The sequence below is a fragment of the Notolepis coatsorum genome (assembly GCF_963971535.1).
Source record: "Notolepis coatsorum genome assembly, chromosome: 10".
In the NCBI taxonomy this organism is placed as follows: Eukaryota; Metazoa; Chordata; class Actinopteri; order Aulopiformes; family Paralepididae; genus Notolepis; species Notolepis coatsorum.
Window position 1 is genome coordinate 118,146,621 of NC_140174.1, and position 19,352 is coordinate 118,165,972.

At 42.5% G+C, this 19,352-nt stretch overlaps 1 protein-coding gene across 1 annotated transcript in view; it reads right to left on the bottom strand.

The window, feature by feature from the left end:
* Positions 1-262: 262 nt before the first annotated feature.
* cenph (centromere protein H) overlaps positions 263-19,352 on the bottom strand; it is a 51,364-nt gene continuing 32,274 nt past the window's right edge. Inside the window, exons 6-10 of the mRNA XM_084323415.1 lie at positions 16,092-16,148; positions 15,649-15,712; positions 10,487-10,538; positions 4,418-4,575; positions 263-1,006 (exon numbers count right to left, since the gene is read on the bottom strand). Of these exons, the coding sequence (XP_084179541.1) occupies positions 917-1,006; positions 4,418-4,575; positions 10,487-10,538; positions 15,649-15,712; positions 16,092-16,148 (421 nt within the window). The 3' untranslated portion in view covers positions 263-916. The remainder of the gene's footprint in view (positions 1,007-4,417; positions 4,576-10,486; positions 10,539-15,648; positions 15,713-16,091; positions 16,149-19,352) is intronic.

The following is a 19,352-nucleotide window of genomic DNA, read 5'->3' on the forward strand; positions in this document are numbered from 1 at the left end:
AAGTATCACTTGATGGTCGGCGTACAACCTAATTTACACAATATAATAATTCATACCATATACAAAGAAACAAACTCCACAGATTAAACAAAAAAAAATAATAATAAAGAAGATCTCACTATTCAGATTCACATTTGAATTTCAAACTGACTAAATACATATTTTTTTATAATTCGTTTTTAATTGATAAACACAATTACATCCCTTAAGCTCGCTATGGAGAGAATTCCACAACTTTCCACACCAATAACTGAAGGACACATCTGTTTAATTCATTTAATCAGAAAGGTCAGTTAGGCAAAGGCAAAAGGCTTTTCAGGGGAGGGTGGCTTCAAAAGTTTGTTGAAAAAACACAACTAAAACAGCGCAATACAAAAGAGAAAACACAAGGAAACTAATCATAATTATATTACCTCCAGACTATTTATGATTTGCTCAATTATTCACAACTACATGAAGATGGAGCAGACAAGGAAACTATAAAAGAAGGAAGGGTCGTCACGTCAGAACACACACACGCTCTATGCTCTGCTTGGCACCAGACTTTGGTGCCAGTTCTATTGAAGGCAGTATTCAAATTATAAATATACATCAAACAGTAAATTGCCGATGATTCTGACATCCAAGGTAACAGAATAAATCCGGTATTATAAAAAGAAAAATGTTTTAAATGGCAGGTCATAAACGAGGAGACGGCTGATCCCATGTCGGTCGGCAGAACTGAAAGTGTCCACACTTGGCACGACGTGTGTTGGTCCTTTCCTCTCTAGTCGAGGACAGGAATCCCCTCCCATTTCTAGTCGAGGATGGGAAGCCACTCCCCTTTCTAGTAGAGGATGGGAAGCCACTCCCCTTTCTAGTAGAGGATGGGAAGCTCCTCCCCTTTCTAGTCGAGGATGGGAAGCTCCTCCCCTTTCTAGTCGAGGATGGGAAGCTCCTCTAGAGTCATGGCGATGGCTGCAACTGAAGGATCCAGCCAGTTCACTTTGCAGGCCAAAAGGATGCCCTGGTGGGAAGAAAAAAAAGGTTAACAGGCAATATAAACTTGACGACAACATAAACCTTAAAAAGGCTGTAAGTGGTATTTTCCTGTTAAAATAATAGCTCTTCATTCCAACAACAGCTGATACAGAGTGTCTGGTCAGTAACATGAGTCTCCCAGTCCCTCCACTCTGCAGTAAACAGACATCACTGATACAGTGTCTGGTCAGTAACATGGGTCTCCCTGTCCCTCCACTCTGCAGTAAACAGCCATCACTGATACAGAGTGTCTGGTCAGTAACATGAGTCTCCCAGTCCCTCCACTCTGCAGTAAACAGCCATCACTGATACAGAGTGTCTGGTCAGTAACATGGGTCTCCCAGTCCCTCCTGCTCTGCAGTAAACAGCCATCACTGATACAGAGTGTCTGGTCAGTAACATGGGTCTCCCAGTCCCTCCACTCTGCAGTAAACAGACATCACTGATACAGAGTGTCTGGTCAGTAACATGGGTCTCCCAGTCCCTCCACTCTGCAGTAAACAGACATCACTGATACAGAGTGTCTGGTCAGTAACATGGGTCTCCCAGTCCCTCCACTCTGCAGTAAACACTAAATACATGTCCTGGTATCCTGTTCCCACTTTATCCAAATCAGGAGAGGGAACTCCACACTGTAAAAATGGACTGACAAAATTAAGAAATAAAAACTAGTTTTAAGCAAATAGTCAAGCCAAATAATCTTCCAGTGCAGTAAGAAAATCTGGGTTGGCAAAATCTCTTGGAATAAGTAAAAATATCTAGGACTCTCTCTCCTGATTAGATAAAGTTGGAACGGGATACCAGAACATTTATTTTCTGTTTACTGCAGAGCGGAGGGACTGGAGCTATTTAACACTTATTTTAACAAAGGAAAATATACCACTCACAGCACCTTTAACCTCAGTGGAGACCTCACATCCATACATTTAGTCATTTAGCTGACGCTTTTATCCAAAGCGACTTACAAGTTCTGTACAACAGGTCAGCAGGAAGGGAACAACTCTATCAGCTGAGTAACAATGTTCATCAAAGTGTTGAGTGTTACAGTGTAGGTTAGTTTATTAGGACAAGTGCATGACAGTAAGGTTAGTTAGGGTTAGATTATTATTATTTTATTATATATATTTTTTATTATTTCAGATAGTGGTTGAAGAAGTGCGTCTTTAGTCGACAGCGAAAGATTGGTCGGGTTTCGGCTGTCCTAACTGTGGTGGGAAGTTTGTTCCACCATTGTGGGGCAAGGACTGAGAATAGGCGGCTTCTCCTTGATGACCCTCCCGGAGCTCGCATAGGAGTGGGTCTGAGGCGGCCCGAAGATGCAGATCGTAGGGGTCTTGAGGGTGTGTAGTTAGGGGCGGCTAGGTGGCGCAGTGGGCAAGGTGCTCGCCACCAACACAGGAGATGCTGGGTTCGAGCCCAGCTCTCGGCGTTGCTACCAGCTTGGCTGGTCGTTCATACTAATACAATTGGCAGTATTAAGGGGTGGGAAGCTGGTTGGTGGGGATCGGACGTTGTTGACAGCGACTCCTACAGGTCGGTTGGTGTGCCTGCGCAGTAGAATCAGGAAGCGACGGGGTGGCGTGTCCCTCCCACGCAGACCCTCGCCGCTGAGAGATCGCGCTGTGCAGGTGAAAAGATGCGACGGCTGCCTCCTCATGTACCGGAGGGGACACGTGATGCAAGGCTTCGTCCACATTGCAGCCGGCTTGGCCTACCAACGTTCGAGACAGGGGAGGGTAGAATTGGACAATAAGAAATTGGGGAAGGGAGAAATGGGGAGAAAAAGTAGATAAAAAAAAAAAGAAAAAAAAGAGGGTGTGTAGTTAGAGACCATTGACCGGAGGTAAGCGGGAGCGGTTCCCTTCGCTGCACGATATGCCAGGTCGAGGGCCTTGAAGCAGACCCTAACCTAAAATATTTTCTAAGACTTATCTTCAGAGAAATTTTTGTCATTTAGTGACTAAAATGTATTGATCTATTTAACCCATTGAAACCGGGAAACACATTTGTGTGTATATACAGGCTATATAACGCATTATTACCAGGCGTTGTAGGTCTGAAGGGGTTAATAAATCTTTCCTTTAATCTTTATTTGACCAGGCAGGTCAATTTAGAACAAATTCTTTACAAAGACAAAAGGGCCTGGTGAGAGGACAGAGGGCCTGGTGAGAGGACAGAGGGCCTGGTGAGAGGACAGAGGGCCTGGTGAGAGGACAGAGGGCCTGGCGAGAGGACAGAGGGCCTGGTGAGAGGACAGAGGGCCTGGTGAGAGGACAGAGGGCCTGGTGAGAGGACAGAGGGCCTGGCGAGAGGACAGAGGGCCTGGTGAGAGGACAGAGGGCCTGGCGAGAGGACAGAGGGCCTGGTGAGAGGACAGAAGGGTCTGGTGAGAGGACAGAGGGCCTGGTGAGAGGACAGAAGGCCTGGTGAGAGGACAGAGGGCCTGGTGAGAGGACAGAAGGGCCTGGTGAGAGGACAGAGGGCCTGGTGAGAGGACAGAGGGCCTGGTGAGAGGACAGAAGGGCCTGGCGAGAGGACAGAGGGCCTGGTGAGAGGACAGAAGGGTGAGAGGACAGAGGGCCTGGCGAGAGGACAGAGGGCCTGGCGAGAGGACAGAGGGCCTGGCGAGAGGACAGAGGGCCTGGTGAGAGGACAGAAGGGTGAGAGGACAGAAGGGTGAGAGGACAGAAGGGCGAGAGGACAGAAGGGTGAGAGGACAGAGGGCCTGGTGAGACGACAGAGGGCCTGGTGAGAGGACAGAGGGCCTGGTGAGAGGACAGAGGGCCTGGTGAGAGGACAGAGGGCCTGGTGAGAGGACAGAGGGCCTGGTGAGAGGACAGAAGCACGTGGTTGCTGTGGGGCACTCTGGACTGCGGTCCATGTGTGAAAAGTACTATATAGATAGTTATAGTTATTAATAGGGATGTCCGATATTATCGGCCGATATTGGCATTAAAATGTAATATTGGAAAATATCGGTATCGGTTTTCAAAAAAGAAAAAAATTACTTTTGTTTTTTAACCTTTATTTACCCAGGCAAGCAAGTAAGAACACATTCTTATTTTATTTATTGTGAAAAGTATGCATAATGTTGTGTTTTTTGGGGGGGAAACCCCGCATATATCAGTATCGGTTGATATCGGTATCGGAAATTAAGACTTGGACAATATCGGTATATCGGTAAAAAAAGCCAATATCGAACATCCCTAGTTATTAATATTTATTATTGTTATATTGTAGAAATGTGTGCATTGGAAATGTCTGTAAAGTCTTGACGATATTGAAAATGAGGGTGACCTCAATTGTCTTTTCGAGAATAAATAAAGGTTTGAATGAATGAATGAATGAATGATAAGAGTAGTGTGTTCTGTGTGGTTTCCTTGTTTTGGACCTGTACCTGCAGAATGTGCTGCAGCACAGTGACCATCCTCCGGTACTTCTGCAGGTTGGACTGGCCCTTCTGCAGGGTGCTCCTGTACTGCTCCATGTGCGGGGGCTGCTTGGTCATCAGCTCGTCCATCTCCTTCATCTTCTCGTGGGTGAGCCGCTTCAGCTCTGCAGCGGGGGGGGGGGGGGACACACATTGGTGACACGTTCAATAGTGAATAGACACGTGTGTTGACGTCATAATGAATGAATGAATGACTTTAATTTATATAGCACCCTTCACAGCATGAATGCACAGGGTGCTTTACACTACAGCTTAGTATATAAAAACAAAAACAAAAATCTGAAATAAATGACAACAACAACAGACCGCAGTTAAAAAACTGAAACCAGATAAAATAGTAGAATAAAAGAATTTAGATAAAATCATCAGTCACTAATTAAAAAACAAAACTATAGGAACAGTGAGGACAAGAAAGAGTGCCTATGTATGACCAAAGGCCTGTCTGAACATATGTGTTTTTAGTTGTTTTTTTAAAAGAGTTTTCAGAGGGGGCAGTTCGCAGGTCCAGGGGGAGAGCGTTCCAGAGCCTTGGTGCCGTCACCTCGAAGGCTCGATCACCCCTTGTTTTCAGCCTGGACCTAGGGACCACCAGGAGGTGCTGATCGGCAGTGTAGGGATAATGGGGCACGCGGAGAGACAGTGGCTCAGTCGGAAGGTTCCCGGGTTCGATTCCCGCCTCCTCCCGGGCATTAGGGCTAGTCAACGAATAGTCTATATTCTAATTAATAATCTAATTGTCAAAAAAAAATATTGATATTGAAAAAATGTATATTCGAATTGTGTGAATAAAAGAAAATATATATATTTATAAAAGAAAAAGCCCCGGCAGTCTCCCTCTCGAGTGTGTCTGAACATGCTGCATGACGGACAGGAGAGACGTGACAGCTATATCATGGGATATCACTGCGCCCTTTACGTGTAGTGTACCCATTACAAAAGCACTGGATAAAAGTGTACACAGAACCGGACGAGACAAGTTGTCGGCTCATAGGTTCTGCTAGGATAATCACAACAATACTTCCGGTCCGGGCGGTGGGCTTCAAAATAAAAGTCTAAAACACCGGAAAAGACGGAGCGGTGGGCTTCAAAATAAAAGTTTGGGGAAATAAATTTCTCAAAAAAAAATGCACTAACCGGTCGCAATAATATGGCTTATCGCGATATTTTCGGGGGCAATTAATCGCCCAGCAAAATGTGTTATCGTGGCAGGCCTAAGTGTACCCATTACAAAAGCACTGGATAAAAGTGTACGTTCACACTAATAAAACAAATCGTCTATTGGCTGAGCAGCCTGGCATTCGTGTGACATCATCATGTCACTTCTCTTCTCCCTCTACACTAAATCACTGGGTAACATTATCACGTCTCATGGCTTCTCATATCATTGTTATGCCGATGATACTCAACTCTTCCTCTCCTTCCCTCCCTCAGATATCCACGTCTCTGAGCGGATCTCGGCCTGTCTGTCCGACATCTCCGCCTGGATGACGACCAACCACCTCAAACTGAACCTAAGCAAAACAGAATTGCTCCACCTGCCGGCCAAATCCTCCCCTCTGACCGACCTCTCCATCACAGTCGAGAATGCAGCTGTGACCGCGTCGCCGACCGCCAAGAACCTTGGTGTTGTCCTCGACGACCAGCTGAACTTCTCTGCTCACATCGCAGCGACAACCAGAACCTGCAGATTCCTCCTGAGCAACGTCAGAAGGATACGCCCCTTCCTGACAAAAGAAGCCACCCAACTCCTCGTCCAATCAACAGTCATCTCCCGCCTTGACTACTGCAACGCACTGCTAGCTGGCCTCCCGGCCACTGCCACCAAGCCTCTTCAACTCATTCAAAACGCAGCGGCCCGCCTGATCTCAAACCTACCGAAGTCGGCCCATGTCACCCCACTTCTTAGGGACCTGCACTGGCTCCCCATTGCTGCACGTATCCGCTTCAAGGCCCTCGACCTAGCATACCGTGCGGCAAAGGGAACCGCTCCCGCCTACCTCCGGTCAATGGTCTCTAACTACACACCCTCAAGACCCCTACGCTCTGCATCTTCTGGCCGCCTCAGATCTACTCCTATCCAAGCTCCTGGAGGGTCATCAAAGAGAAGCCGCCTATTCTCAGTCCTTGCCCCACAATGGTGGAATGAACTACCCATCCCAGTTAGGACAGCCGAATCCCGTCCAATCTTTCGCCGTCGACTAAAGACTCACTTCTTCAACCATTATCTGAAATGATAAAAAAAAAAAAAAAAAAAAACGAACCCCGACTAACCTTAATGTCATGCACTTGTCCTAATAAACTAACCTACACTGTAACACGCAACACTTTGATGAACATTGTTACTCAGCTGATAGAGTTATACCCTTCTTGCTGTCTTGTCGCACAGAACTTGTAAGTCGCTTTGGATAAAAGCGTCAGCTAAATGACTAAATGTAAATGTAAATGTCCGGAATCAACCAGGAAATAGCTTTTTGATCCACTTTTTTCTCCTCCTTTTTCTATTTTTCTCCCATCCCAATTTAGCCGTGCCAATTCTCCCCTCCCCTGTCTTGATCGTTGCTCGCATGTGCTCCCCACTGGCCGGTCGTAGGGAGGATAGAAGCCCATCACATGTCCCCTCCGATACATGTGGAGGCAGCCAGTCACTTCTTTTCACCTGCCAGCGCGGACTCTCCTTGGCGAGGAGTAACGAGGCTCACACTGCCCCCGCCATTTTCCTGTCTTTGCTGTGCAGGCACCCTGACCGACCTGTAGGAGTCGCTGTTTACAACGACCAGACTACCACCCACCGTCTTCCCTCCCGCTGACTCTGTCAAATGAGTCAGTATAACGGCCGGCCCAAGCCGGAGGCAACGCTGACAGCCGGATTCGATACCGGTGTCTCTTGCGTTGGTGACGAGAGCAATGTCCACTGCGCCACCCAGCCCAACCAGGAAATAGCTAACGGCTAATAGTTGTTGTTGTCGTTGAAATATTTATAATAATCACAAGATACATTCACTGCTGGATCTAACTAAATGGATTTATGGAGACACAGTTATGGAAAGTTCAAGACCAGACAACACAGCTTCTGGAAGGGTTAGAATTAGGGCTGTTTTTTTATTATTTTTTTTCATTCCAAGCTTCTATTGACGTTTTCGAATGAAGCTTCGAATGTCTGTCGTCATATTTTATGACGTAATAATATTTTTTTATTATGAGTTTTTTTTTTTTTATTAAATCAACTTTCTTTGATGAATATAACTTGTCAGTTTCGTCAACATAAATAATCCAATAAGGGCACGGTTGGTACGAAAGTGATGGTGACGTCTTGATGGAGCGCCGAGTGCCAAGCGGATGCAGATAATAGGCTACCTATCATTTATGATAAATGTTTTATTTGAATTTTTATGACAAGTCATATACTATAATAGTATAATACTATAATATTAGTGTAGCCTAATCTTTATCTGCAACTGTGAAGAAAAACCCCATTGGTTTAAACTAGGGATGTCCGATATTATCGGCCTACCGATATTGGTATTAAAATGTAATATCTGAAATGATCGGTATCGGTTTTCAAATTATTATTATTATTTTTTTTACATTTATTTAACCTTTATCAAGCAAGTAAGAACACATTCTTATTTTATTTATTGTGAAAAGTATGCATAATGTTGTGTTTTTGGGGGGGGAAACCCCGCATATATCGGTATCGGTTGATATCGGTATCGGAAATTAAGAGTTGGACAATATCGGTATATCGGATATCAGTAAAAAAGCCAATATCGAACATCCCTAGTTTAAACGAAATGAATACACACATAAAACATTTATTTAAACAAAGAACATTTTGAATGTTGATTTAGAATTTGAATGTCAACGTTATGAATGAAGCTTCGAACTATTCGGTACGCGTGTACCACTTCCGCAACGGATTTGATTTCCGGGGTTGGCCTGATAGCTACAAATGAATGACTAATTCGGTCAGAAAGCAGTAACACAACAGTTGCAATGTTGTGTTACTGCTTCTCGGCATAAGCCCCAATAAGACCGTCACCAGAGCTCAGCGATGCCGCTCGCGTGAGCATATTCTTCCCGCTGGTGATCGCAGCACGGAGGGTCGCGGACCAGCCTGGCAGCATAGCTATAAAGACATATTCATAATCCAACATATGTGTAAAGAAACAACATATTCCAGCCTGGCAGCTCCGGGGTTGGTGACAAACGCAATCTCCGCTACGCCACCTAACCGCCCTGGCAGTGAAAGGGTTTTAATATGAGTAGGACTAGTTAGAATGCTGGGGAAAGCCCTGCATTCCTTTTCAGACATTCCTTTTTAACACTTTGGGTGCCGGCCAGAAATCCGGAAAATGACTGGATTGCCAGCTATATTTAACATGGATAAGTTCCCCTTCTTTGCAGGGCTATAACTTTTTAAATCATATTGCTAGATTGCCATTATTAGGGCCCATTCAAAGTCCTATATGTATTGTTCAGGGTGTAGTTCATATCGATACTCTTATTTTGAAAGTCCTGTGCGGGTCTCATTTCCGCCCCAAGCGCAGCTCCAGTCATAATATCTATGGCTCCGTCAGCTAGCAACGTTCGGTTCATATGATACTCTTATTTTGAAAGAACCCGTGGCAACTCGACAAGTCATATCCGCCCAGTCCGTGCTTCTGCTCGCATTAAAGCAGAGGAGCAGGGCTACACAGCAGTGCGCCTGTTTTGCGAGCCAAAATAAGTCTGTGTTTTTATTTTTTTTCCTCACAACGGGTCAAATGCATCTAACATACGTTGCATCGTCGCCATTCCTTTATGCCCACATCGCCCGAAATGAACGTTACGTTAGCGTAAGCTAACAAGCTAATCCTGATCAGAGGCAGAGCCATGGAGAACAGCAGACAGTGGGGACTGAGGAAAGGGAAATGGGGGGGGGGGGGGGCACTCTCTCTTTCTCTGTGTGTGCGCGTGCGTTTGGAAAGACGATGAAGTCACTAGTCAGGACAGGAGTATATTATAGTAAACTGAGGATTACTGAGGATGGACAGATAATGTTGATATTCAAATATAAAAAAGTTTCGAGAGGAGTGGAAGTTTGAAGACAGACTAGACTACAATATTATGCGGGGGTGGTGCGTTGAAACAGTGTGTGTGTGTCCCTCCCGACCCCACTTCTATGTTTCAATAAATTATTTGCATTTAAAACTATTAACGCCGACTCATTCCTTCAGTCCACTCAAAATTATGCTAATATTCCTTATGTTGTTTATGATATTAATTGAAAATAGCATATGAGAGTATTATATAGTAATAATAACACATGGCGATATACTAAAAAGCTATTTATAATTTTTGGCTGGTAAAAAAATCTGCCTGGCTGGTCGTTTTTAAAATCTACCAGCCAAATGGCTGGTAAGTCAAAAAGTTTATTGTGTTCCCTGGACTAGGCGTGTGTTCACAAGGCCTCCACTGATGAAAGTTAACAGAGTTTGAACAACATGGCCACCGGTGATGTCATCAGAGGACACTGACTCCTTGTCGTGTCGTGTTAATTACAGCTCAATGACACGATGAAGATGGGAGAAAATAGCATTCCCTATTGCAATCCTCGTGTCCCTCTGATCATCAACACAGCACTAGGATTCTGTGTCCCTCTGATCATCCCCGGGGGCCATATTCAAACTCGTTAACTCTCAATAACAAAATCAATGTGTGCAGAACACTTTAGAGCCTTGGGGATATACGTGCGATTATGTCACAAATATATATATCGTTTGGCGAAGTGCCCCTTTAACACACTTTCACTGCCACACTACCAAATGGTTAACCCTTTCACTGCGACAATACACAGAAGGTTAACCCTTTCACTGCCACACGACAAATGGTTAACCCTTTCACTGCCACACTACAGAAGGTTAACCCTTTACTATCACACTAAAGGGTTAACCTTCTGTAGTGTGGCAGTGAAAGGGTTAACATTCTGTGTGTTGTTGCAGTGAAGGGGTTAAGATGGTGGTGGTGGGGACGTACCGAGCCTCCCCTTCTGCACCGCTGTGATTTTATCCTCAAGTGCTCTGGATTCCTGTGGATAAAAAGAGGGTTATAGGAAACAGTAGTAGTAAACAACAATGAATTAACTGTAGCCTTATTTTAAATAAATAAATAAATATTTAAGTACAAAAATTAAGTATTTTGGGTACACAAGATAATTTAAAGAAGAAAAAAACAGAAATGTAATTTAAGTGTCATCATTTAGCTCAGGGGTCAGCAACCTTTACTTTCCCCCCTCCCACAAAATTAAATGCTCAGGGAGCCGCACAACCTATTTACCCTTAAAATGAAGATAACACAGTGTATAACGTTTTATATATCCCCAAGCAGACCCCACATTTAGCATAAAACGCCTGACAATTGCATACCCAAAGTAATTTGCGATTTATTATACTTTATACTTATAGCACACAGTTTGTTGCATTAATGGAATTATAAAGCAACAAAAAGAAATTTTTTGACTTTTTATTGCTGTTTTTACCTGTTATAACAAAGGAAAACCTCAAACTCTTATGAAGAGGAGAAAATATACTGGCTGTGTAGACCTATTTTTTAATAAAACACAGAAGAGGAGACAAAACACTGGTGTCTGTAGACCGACTTTGACCCTGAACTATTCAGGTATATTTGAGTCCTTCCCTTATTTGTGGAACATTTATCAAATAAAAAGTAGTCCACTTTGAAAAAAGACTACCATGTGTAATAATAATAATAATAATACACTTTATTTGTATAGCACCTTTCATACAGAAACTGCAGCTCAAAGTGCTTCACAACAGAAAAAAGACAGGCATAAAATGAGCACATAAAGTGCAGACATATAAAATCACAGTTTTTCACATTAGGATCTAACATCCCAACAGGCCACCTTGTTTATGGTTTGATTCAGTTTTAAATAGACAATAATAAAAGGAGCAAGATAAAATAGACAATAATAAAAGGAGCAAGATAAAATAGATAGAGTAAAATAGTGCAATAGTGCAGTGCAATAAAATTGTAGAATAGAATAGATATAAAAAAGATTTTTTTTTTTTTTTATTATTGCAAAACAGAAATTATTAAAAGTCAGTACTCAACACACAATGCATAGTGAAACTAACAGTCAAGGTGGCTGAAATTACATGCAAGTACAGAAACAAGACAAAAAAAAAGTCTATAATAATATTTTACCGTATACAGTGTATATCCAACGAAATTAACAATTATACAAATGCCTTATACAGGATATACCCCTAATACCTATTTACTAAAACCCTACACACATATGCTCCAGCTCGACAGTGCAATAAAATAGTTCTGGATTACTGTTCAACAGTTCAATGTCGTACAATGGTAAAACTGTTCTGAATTACTGTTTCAACAGTTCAAAGCCGTCCCAAACCTTTGTTCGGTATCCATAGTTCAAAACATGACAGTCTTCTCTTCTGCCTGACACCACAATGCACATTTTAAGGCAAGCCATATCAGACAGTATTACAGCTGACAATCTCCCCTGCTCAGTCTCCTGTTGCCTGACACCACAAATGCAAATTTTAAGGCAAGCCGTATCAGACAGTAGTCTCCTGCTCATGACAGTCTATTCTGCTCGATACACACACAGTTCAATGTGTAGACCTACTTTAAAATAAAACACAGAAAAGGAGAAAAACATTGGCATCTGTAGACCTACTTTGAAATAAAACCATGAACTATGCAGCTCTATTTGAGTCCTTCCCTTATTTGTGGAAAATCTATAAAATAAAAAGAAAATGTTTCGTTGTTCGCAAATTTCGCACCACATTATCAGGCATACAGGTAAACCTGCATCGTTAGTCGTGAAAGCAAATTAATCTGTCCACGCTGAATTAAACCCTCTATTTTCCTCAGACTTTCCTTTTTTGGATTTATCCATGGTTAGCTTACTGGGGGGTCGGAAACTCAAGATTAGCCACTTGCAGACGGCAGGGAGAGGCGCGGGGTGTGACGTACTGTATATTTTAGTTACACTACTTACAAGTTGTGTACAACAAGTCAGCAGGAAGGGTACAACTCTGGCAGCTAAGGGTCAGTAAGATTGTTCATCAAATAGTGTTGAACTTGAGTGTTTACAGTGTGTTTTGAGTGCACAGTAGTATAGAAATATTAGCATGATAGGTAGTAGTATAGTAGTATAGACATATTAGCATGATAGGTAGTAGTATAGTAGTATAGACATATTAGCATGATAGGTAGTAGTGTAAGTATATTAGCATAATAGTATAGATACATTAGCATGATAGGTAGTAGTAAAGGAATATTAGTATAGACATTAGCATGATAGGTAGTAGTGTAAGTATATTAGCATAGTAGTATAGACACATTAGCATGATAGGTAGTAGTATAAGTATAGTAGCATAGTAGTATAGACATATTAGCAAGATAGGTAGTAGTATAAGTATAGTAGCATAGACATATTAGCATGATAGGTACTAGTAGTATAGGTATAGTAGCATAGTAGTATAGACATATTAGCATGATAGCTATGGTGGCTAGCATGATGGCTCGCTGATAACAAACTATCATTACACATGGGCAAAACAGAGTCCATTCTCTTCGGCTCAAATAACAAACTCAGCAAGACCGACGGCTTCTCAGTTACAGTGGGTGACAATATTGTCACAAGGAAAGACGAAATTACCTACCTGGGTTCCATCTTAGAGGCAAATCTTTCCTGTGACAAAATGGCATCCAATGTAATAAAAAAAGTCAACCAACGAACTAGATTCTTGTACCGGATCTCCTCTCTGGTAAACAAGAATACCCTGAAGACTCTGGCAGGAGCACTCATTCAAGGGTACTACGCCTATGCGTGCACCTCATGGTACCAAAGCACCTCAAAGGCGCTTAAAACAAGATTACAAACATCACAAAACAAACTGGTCAGACTACTACTTGACCTTACCCCCAGAACCCACCTCACCCCTGCCCACTTTGACAACCTAGGATGGCTTAGAGTAGACGACAGAGTACAGCAACTTGCAATGGGCCTGGTCTACAAGATACACTATACGACTAAGGTACCCATGTACATGTCAAAATACTTCCCAAAGGTCAGTGAATACCACAACCACTACACCAGAGGAAGCTCAACAAATCATGTTAAACCCAGATTCGGCTCAAACAAGGGACTAAACACGTTTCGCAAATGTGGAACGCCCTACCCAAAGCTGTAAAGGAATGTGAATCCCTAGCCACATTCAAAACCGCTCTTAAAGAGCACCTACGGGAGGCTGCAATTCGAAACTGGCCACCGTAAATGCCCAAAACCCCCACCACCTCCTAATAGACAGTCTCCTCCCCACCGCATGTATATATTCCCTCCCCGCCGTATGTATATTTCTCTCCCACCCACCCACCCCCTCCTAATGTACAGTCCCCTCCCCATCATATGTATATACTCTGTCAGGATCTAGGGGTAACAGTACTGCATATTTGAATACCGTTTATGTCACAAATGTATCAGTACTAAATACCTATATGTCCCTATGCCATAAATGTCATGTATGTTGTGTATGTCATAAATGTCTATATGAATTGAAAATGGGGGACCCTGATGTAAACAAGACAAACGTCTTTCTCAGGTCTGCATCCCCTTAACAATTGTGTGTATTGAGCCGTACTGTATTGTACCCATTCTGCAATCTGTTAAATAAAGTTTTCATTCATTCATTCATTCATTCATTCATTCATTCATTCATTCATAGGTATTAGTATAAGTATAGTAGCATAGTAGTATAGACATATTAGCATGATAGGTAGTAGTATAGGTATAGTAGCATAGTAGTAGGGTACATAATAGTAAAAAGACAGTAAGGATAGAGACTGCGGTGTTAATTTTGGCAGCTGGTTTAGATTTAGTCTTAGTCTTTTAACTAAAATGCATATTAGTTTTTGTCACATTTTAACACTTACCCTTTCCCCGCCAATAACGTCATACGATGGGTTTCAAGTTCATGCGAATTCTGCCAATAACGGCGTACGACGTTATTCTGATCATATTTAATATTTTCGCCATGGTATTCATATTTCCATCACGGAGGCTGGTCTGATGCTGTATGAGCCAGCACAACTCTGCAACGCTTCAATACTGCCACCTGGTGGCTGATCGGCGAGTTGCAACCGGAAGTGGATCTCTTGTGATCCCGGTGCGTCTCCCTATTCTGTCCGGCCACTCTTATATCGTCGCGGGACTCAATACACACACCATGGATATGGATCGTTGCCATAACTCAATAAACAACATGATTTGGGCGTGTATTCGTATTATACAAACCGGAAATAGATCGCCTCGATCCCCATCACATAACTGGGATCTGTTTGCTCCAGTATCATCGCCCAACGCTAAGAGGAGGATGCCGTGAGTTTCAGCGTGAGTGTTTATCATTATCGATACAAACTGCTCTGATCAATATATCACCCATACTACATAAAGCATCTAACGACTATCACGGAATTATAAACGACCCCCCCCCCCCCCCCCCCCCCTCCGTTCACCCGCGCATGATCAGTCATAACGTTTAGGACCATGTACAGTTGAAATTTTTAATATAGCGTCGATCGGTATCAAACTGCATTTGATGATCTAATATAATGCATTTGTGCCTATATCTCACGTTCTGGGAAATACTGCAGAAAACGATAAAAACATATTTATACTCTAGACAGTATTTTCGTATTCAGATTCAGATTCAGATTCCTTTATTGAGCCATTTGTGTAAAACACATTGGTAATTGATGCAGCAATACAGTGTATGCATTTTCTTTCTTTTTTTTTCACAGTAAACAAACACCAACACAGACAAGAAACGAAACAGTGCAGTGGGGGATTAATCAATAAATAAAATACATATATATATATAAAGTGAAGAGTGCAGAGATCCAGTACGGACTAGTGCAGTGCAGTCAGTGTGAATGTGTGAATGAAAAAGTAAAACGTTCCTACATCCTGAACGATAGATAATCGATGTTGAATGGGCCATAGTAATGTCAATTTAGCAATACAATTTAAAAGGTTATAGCCCTGCAAAGAAGGTGAACATCTCCATAGACTTACAGTGCTGGCAGAGATCAAACAGCGATGGATATAAGCGTGGCAGAGAATGGGTTAACACTGGACTACTTACTTTCTGAAGTGTTTGTATCTGTGCACAATAGGTCTGGCAACGGTCAATCAGTACTTTTAATACCCTGTATAAAAACAAAAATTATAATAAAAAAAAGGAAATGTATATAATAATTATATAATTATTTTATAACAGTATTTACATTGTTACTGTATCACCGCTGTAGTGGTACACATCTAAACATGAAAGTTAAAGTACTTACAACTGGGATACATTTAAAGTAGTATTATTATTATACAAGTGACGAGGATGAACAGTTTGATATTACAAATGTGTATTTAACAAATTTGCAATGCCAGCATACCGGGTATGTATCATAATAATAACACTTCAGTAGTTTCAGTCCCCGTCAGCTGTTCCATTATGAATGAATAATTTATTTCGAACAACAATGAAAATAATCAAGGCATAATAATAGAAAATAAAATTACGAGCGAACTTACCCAAACTCTGAATCGTCCTCCATCGTCTTATTAGCAATAGCGTTCCATATTTGTATCCTGTATAAAATAAGTAAAATGCATGATCATCACAACAACTAAAAGTTCAGGCCGCCTGTTCCGTTTACTACTGAACATCGATAGAGTCTGTTGCCTGTTCTGTTTACTAATACATTTGAATCTAATCGAATCTCATTTTGGGAGATTATATAAAAGATTATCATTTGGATTCGCAAATCGATATCGCGCGCTACGGAGTGCTACACACACACACGTACTGTATAGTCTACGTGCATAATGAATGAACGCAGTAGGCTTATATTAATATTCTAATGACTTGTTTTATTAGATCACAGATACTGCGCTGCCAAAGTAGTCATTTCTACATTACAGTTCGACTACAGTACAGTACAGGACACATCTTAGCGTTACATCTCCACAGAGTCCGGTCTGCTCACAGTACGCCCGACTCTGTGGCGGCCTTAAGATGTGTACTGTACTTACTGTACGTATAGAGCAGAGCATATAGTATCTACTAAATCCTAATGAAACAAGTAATTCGAATAATATAAGCCTACTGTTCATTAGACACGTAGGCTATACAGTGTGTGTGTGTGTGTGTGTGTGTGTGTGTGTGTGTGTGTGTGCTGAACAGGTGGCCAGGGCGCAACAAGACGGTATAAATATGGAATATGAATACAGTCTATTCCACTATATATCCACGCGATTAGCTTTAGTTCTTATTTATTTATCCACTGTAATTTGCAGTGTTGGTGTAGTGCTATTATTTATTTTCGGACATCAAATGCGTCTTTGAGGCATGACTTTAACACATTCCCTGCCACGCTTATATCCATCAATGTTTGATCACTGCCACCAGTCTAAGCCTATGGAGATGTTTACCTTCTTTGCAGGGCTATAACTTTTTAAATTGTATTGCTAAATTGACATTACTATGGCCCATTCAACATCGATTATCGTTCAGGATGTAGGAACGTTTTACTTTTTCATTCACAGGTCATACGAAAATACCGTCTAGAATATAAATATGTTTTTATCGTTTTCTGCAGTAATTCCTAGAACGTGAGATATAGGCATAAACGCATATATAGATTATCAAATGCCATTTGTTGGCGTTACACGCTATATTAAACATTTCAACTGTACATGATCCTAAACGTTATGACTGATCATGCGCGGGTGAAATTCTGTGATCGTCGGTAAATGCTTTATGTAGTATGGGTGATATATTGATCGGAGCAGTTTGCATGGATAATAATAAACAAACGGGATGAAAGTATCGTCAGCGTCCTCTTACCGTTGGGCGATGAGACTGGAGCAAAAACATCCCACTTATTTGACAGCAATCGCCTAAATCCATTTCCGGTTTGTATAATCATAATACACAGCCAAATCGTATAGATTATTGCGTTATGGCAGCGATCGCTACACAGGGACGTATGTATACAGTCCCGCAACAATAAGCGAGTGGCCGGACGCATTTCGGAGACGCACCGAGATCCAACCGGCCATTTCCGGTTTGGCAACTCGCCGATCATCCACCAGGGGGCAGTATTGAAGCGTTGCAGAGTTGTGCCGGCTCACACAGCATCAGACCAGGCTCCGTGAGGGAAATATGAATACCATGGCGAAAAAATGAAATATGATCAAAATAACGTTGTACGCCGTGGAATGGCAGAATTAGCATGAACTTGAACGTTGTGCAACGTTTTTGGCGCAGGATGTGTTAAATATAAAACGTAATTTTTTATCATATTTATCATAAAATATTGTCATATTTATTTAAATTATGATTAATTAATTCCAAGGAGGCCTGTAGAGTTGACATGAACGAAATCACTGATTCCTCCCAAATAAAGCCCTTAACACATTCCCTGCCACGGTTATATCTATCAATGTAGCCTCACTGCCACCACTCTAAGCCTATGGAGATGTTCACCTTCTTTGCAGGGCTATAACTTTTTTAATTGTATTGCTAAATTGACATTACTATGGCCCATTCAACATCGATTATCTATCGTTCAGGATGTAGGAACGTTATACTTTTTCATTCATAGATTCTTCCAAAAATACCTTCTAGAACAGGGGTGTCAAACTCATTTTCACAGAGGGCCACATCAGCATTATGGTTGCCCTCAAAGGGCCAAAGACTGTATAAATGTTAATGTAAAATAAATTTAGCTACTCATTTACATATTGTTAAACATGTTGTTTCTGTATTTATTACTTATTCAAGTTATACATATTGCATATGCATTTGCATAGATGTAAAAATATATGTTAGCTTATGTTATTTTAACAAATAATTTCTGTTTATCAGAACCCCATATTACTCCATCAATCAATGATCAAACCATTCAAGTAAATAACAAAGAAGAATTGAACGACAGCTGTTCCAACAGCACTTGCTCAAGAGGCTCAAACGGGGCCAAGGACAACCGACCAATTGAGGACCAATTGAAGATCCCAACTCGGAGCCAAAGAGCGTTGCACCGGCTTAACGAGTCGAGCGCCAAGCAGGAAACGCTTCACAAGAGGGTGGCTGAACAAGACATCCCCCTCAAATCCCTCATGATAGGAGGATATAGCTGCTGCATATACCCTCACCGTCGAAGCCGACAGTCTATCAAGGAGAGACTGGAGGTAACTAAGGACAGCATCCAGGGGGCAGGAGACTGGGTCCCGGCCCCCCGCCTTACACCACACTTGGAACATACGCCATATGCCCGCGTAAGCGCAACAGTGGAGGGAGCATGCGCATTCCGGATGGTATCACCATCAGGATAGAGAACCTGCGCCCCTCAACGTACCCGTCCCAACAACTGACCTAACAGATGTATGGGGAAGAATCCCAGGCGGCACGGCATCGGTCCCAGACCTGCCTGGCTACTTCCGGACGTAATCCCCACCCGTCAGGATGAGGACCACCCGCGACAGTACACCTGTACCCACATTCACCCTGCCGGGGATGTGGAGAGCCCTCAGGCCGCGCAGATGGAGGACGCCCATAGCCAGCCGCCCACCGCCTGGTGCAGACGGGGGGAGCGTACTCCTCCCTGTCTGTCGATATACGACACTAACGTCGTATTGTCCGTCCTGATCAACACCGCTTGAGGACCAGAAGGAACCGCTTTCAATACCAACACATTGAACGTAGCGCAGACCGGGCAGCATGGTTTGCCAGCTGCCCCCTACTGCGTTGGCCCGACGCGTCACCAGCGAGGGAGGACTCGGTGAAAAACG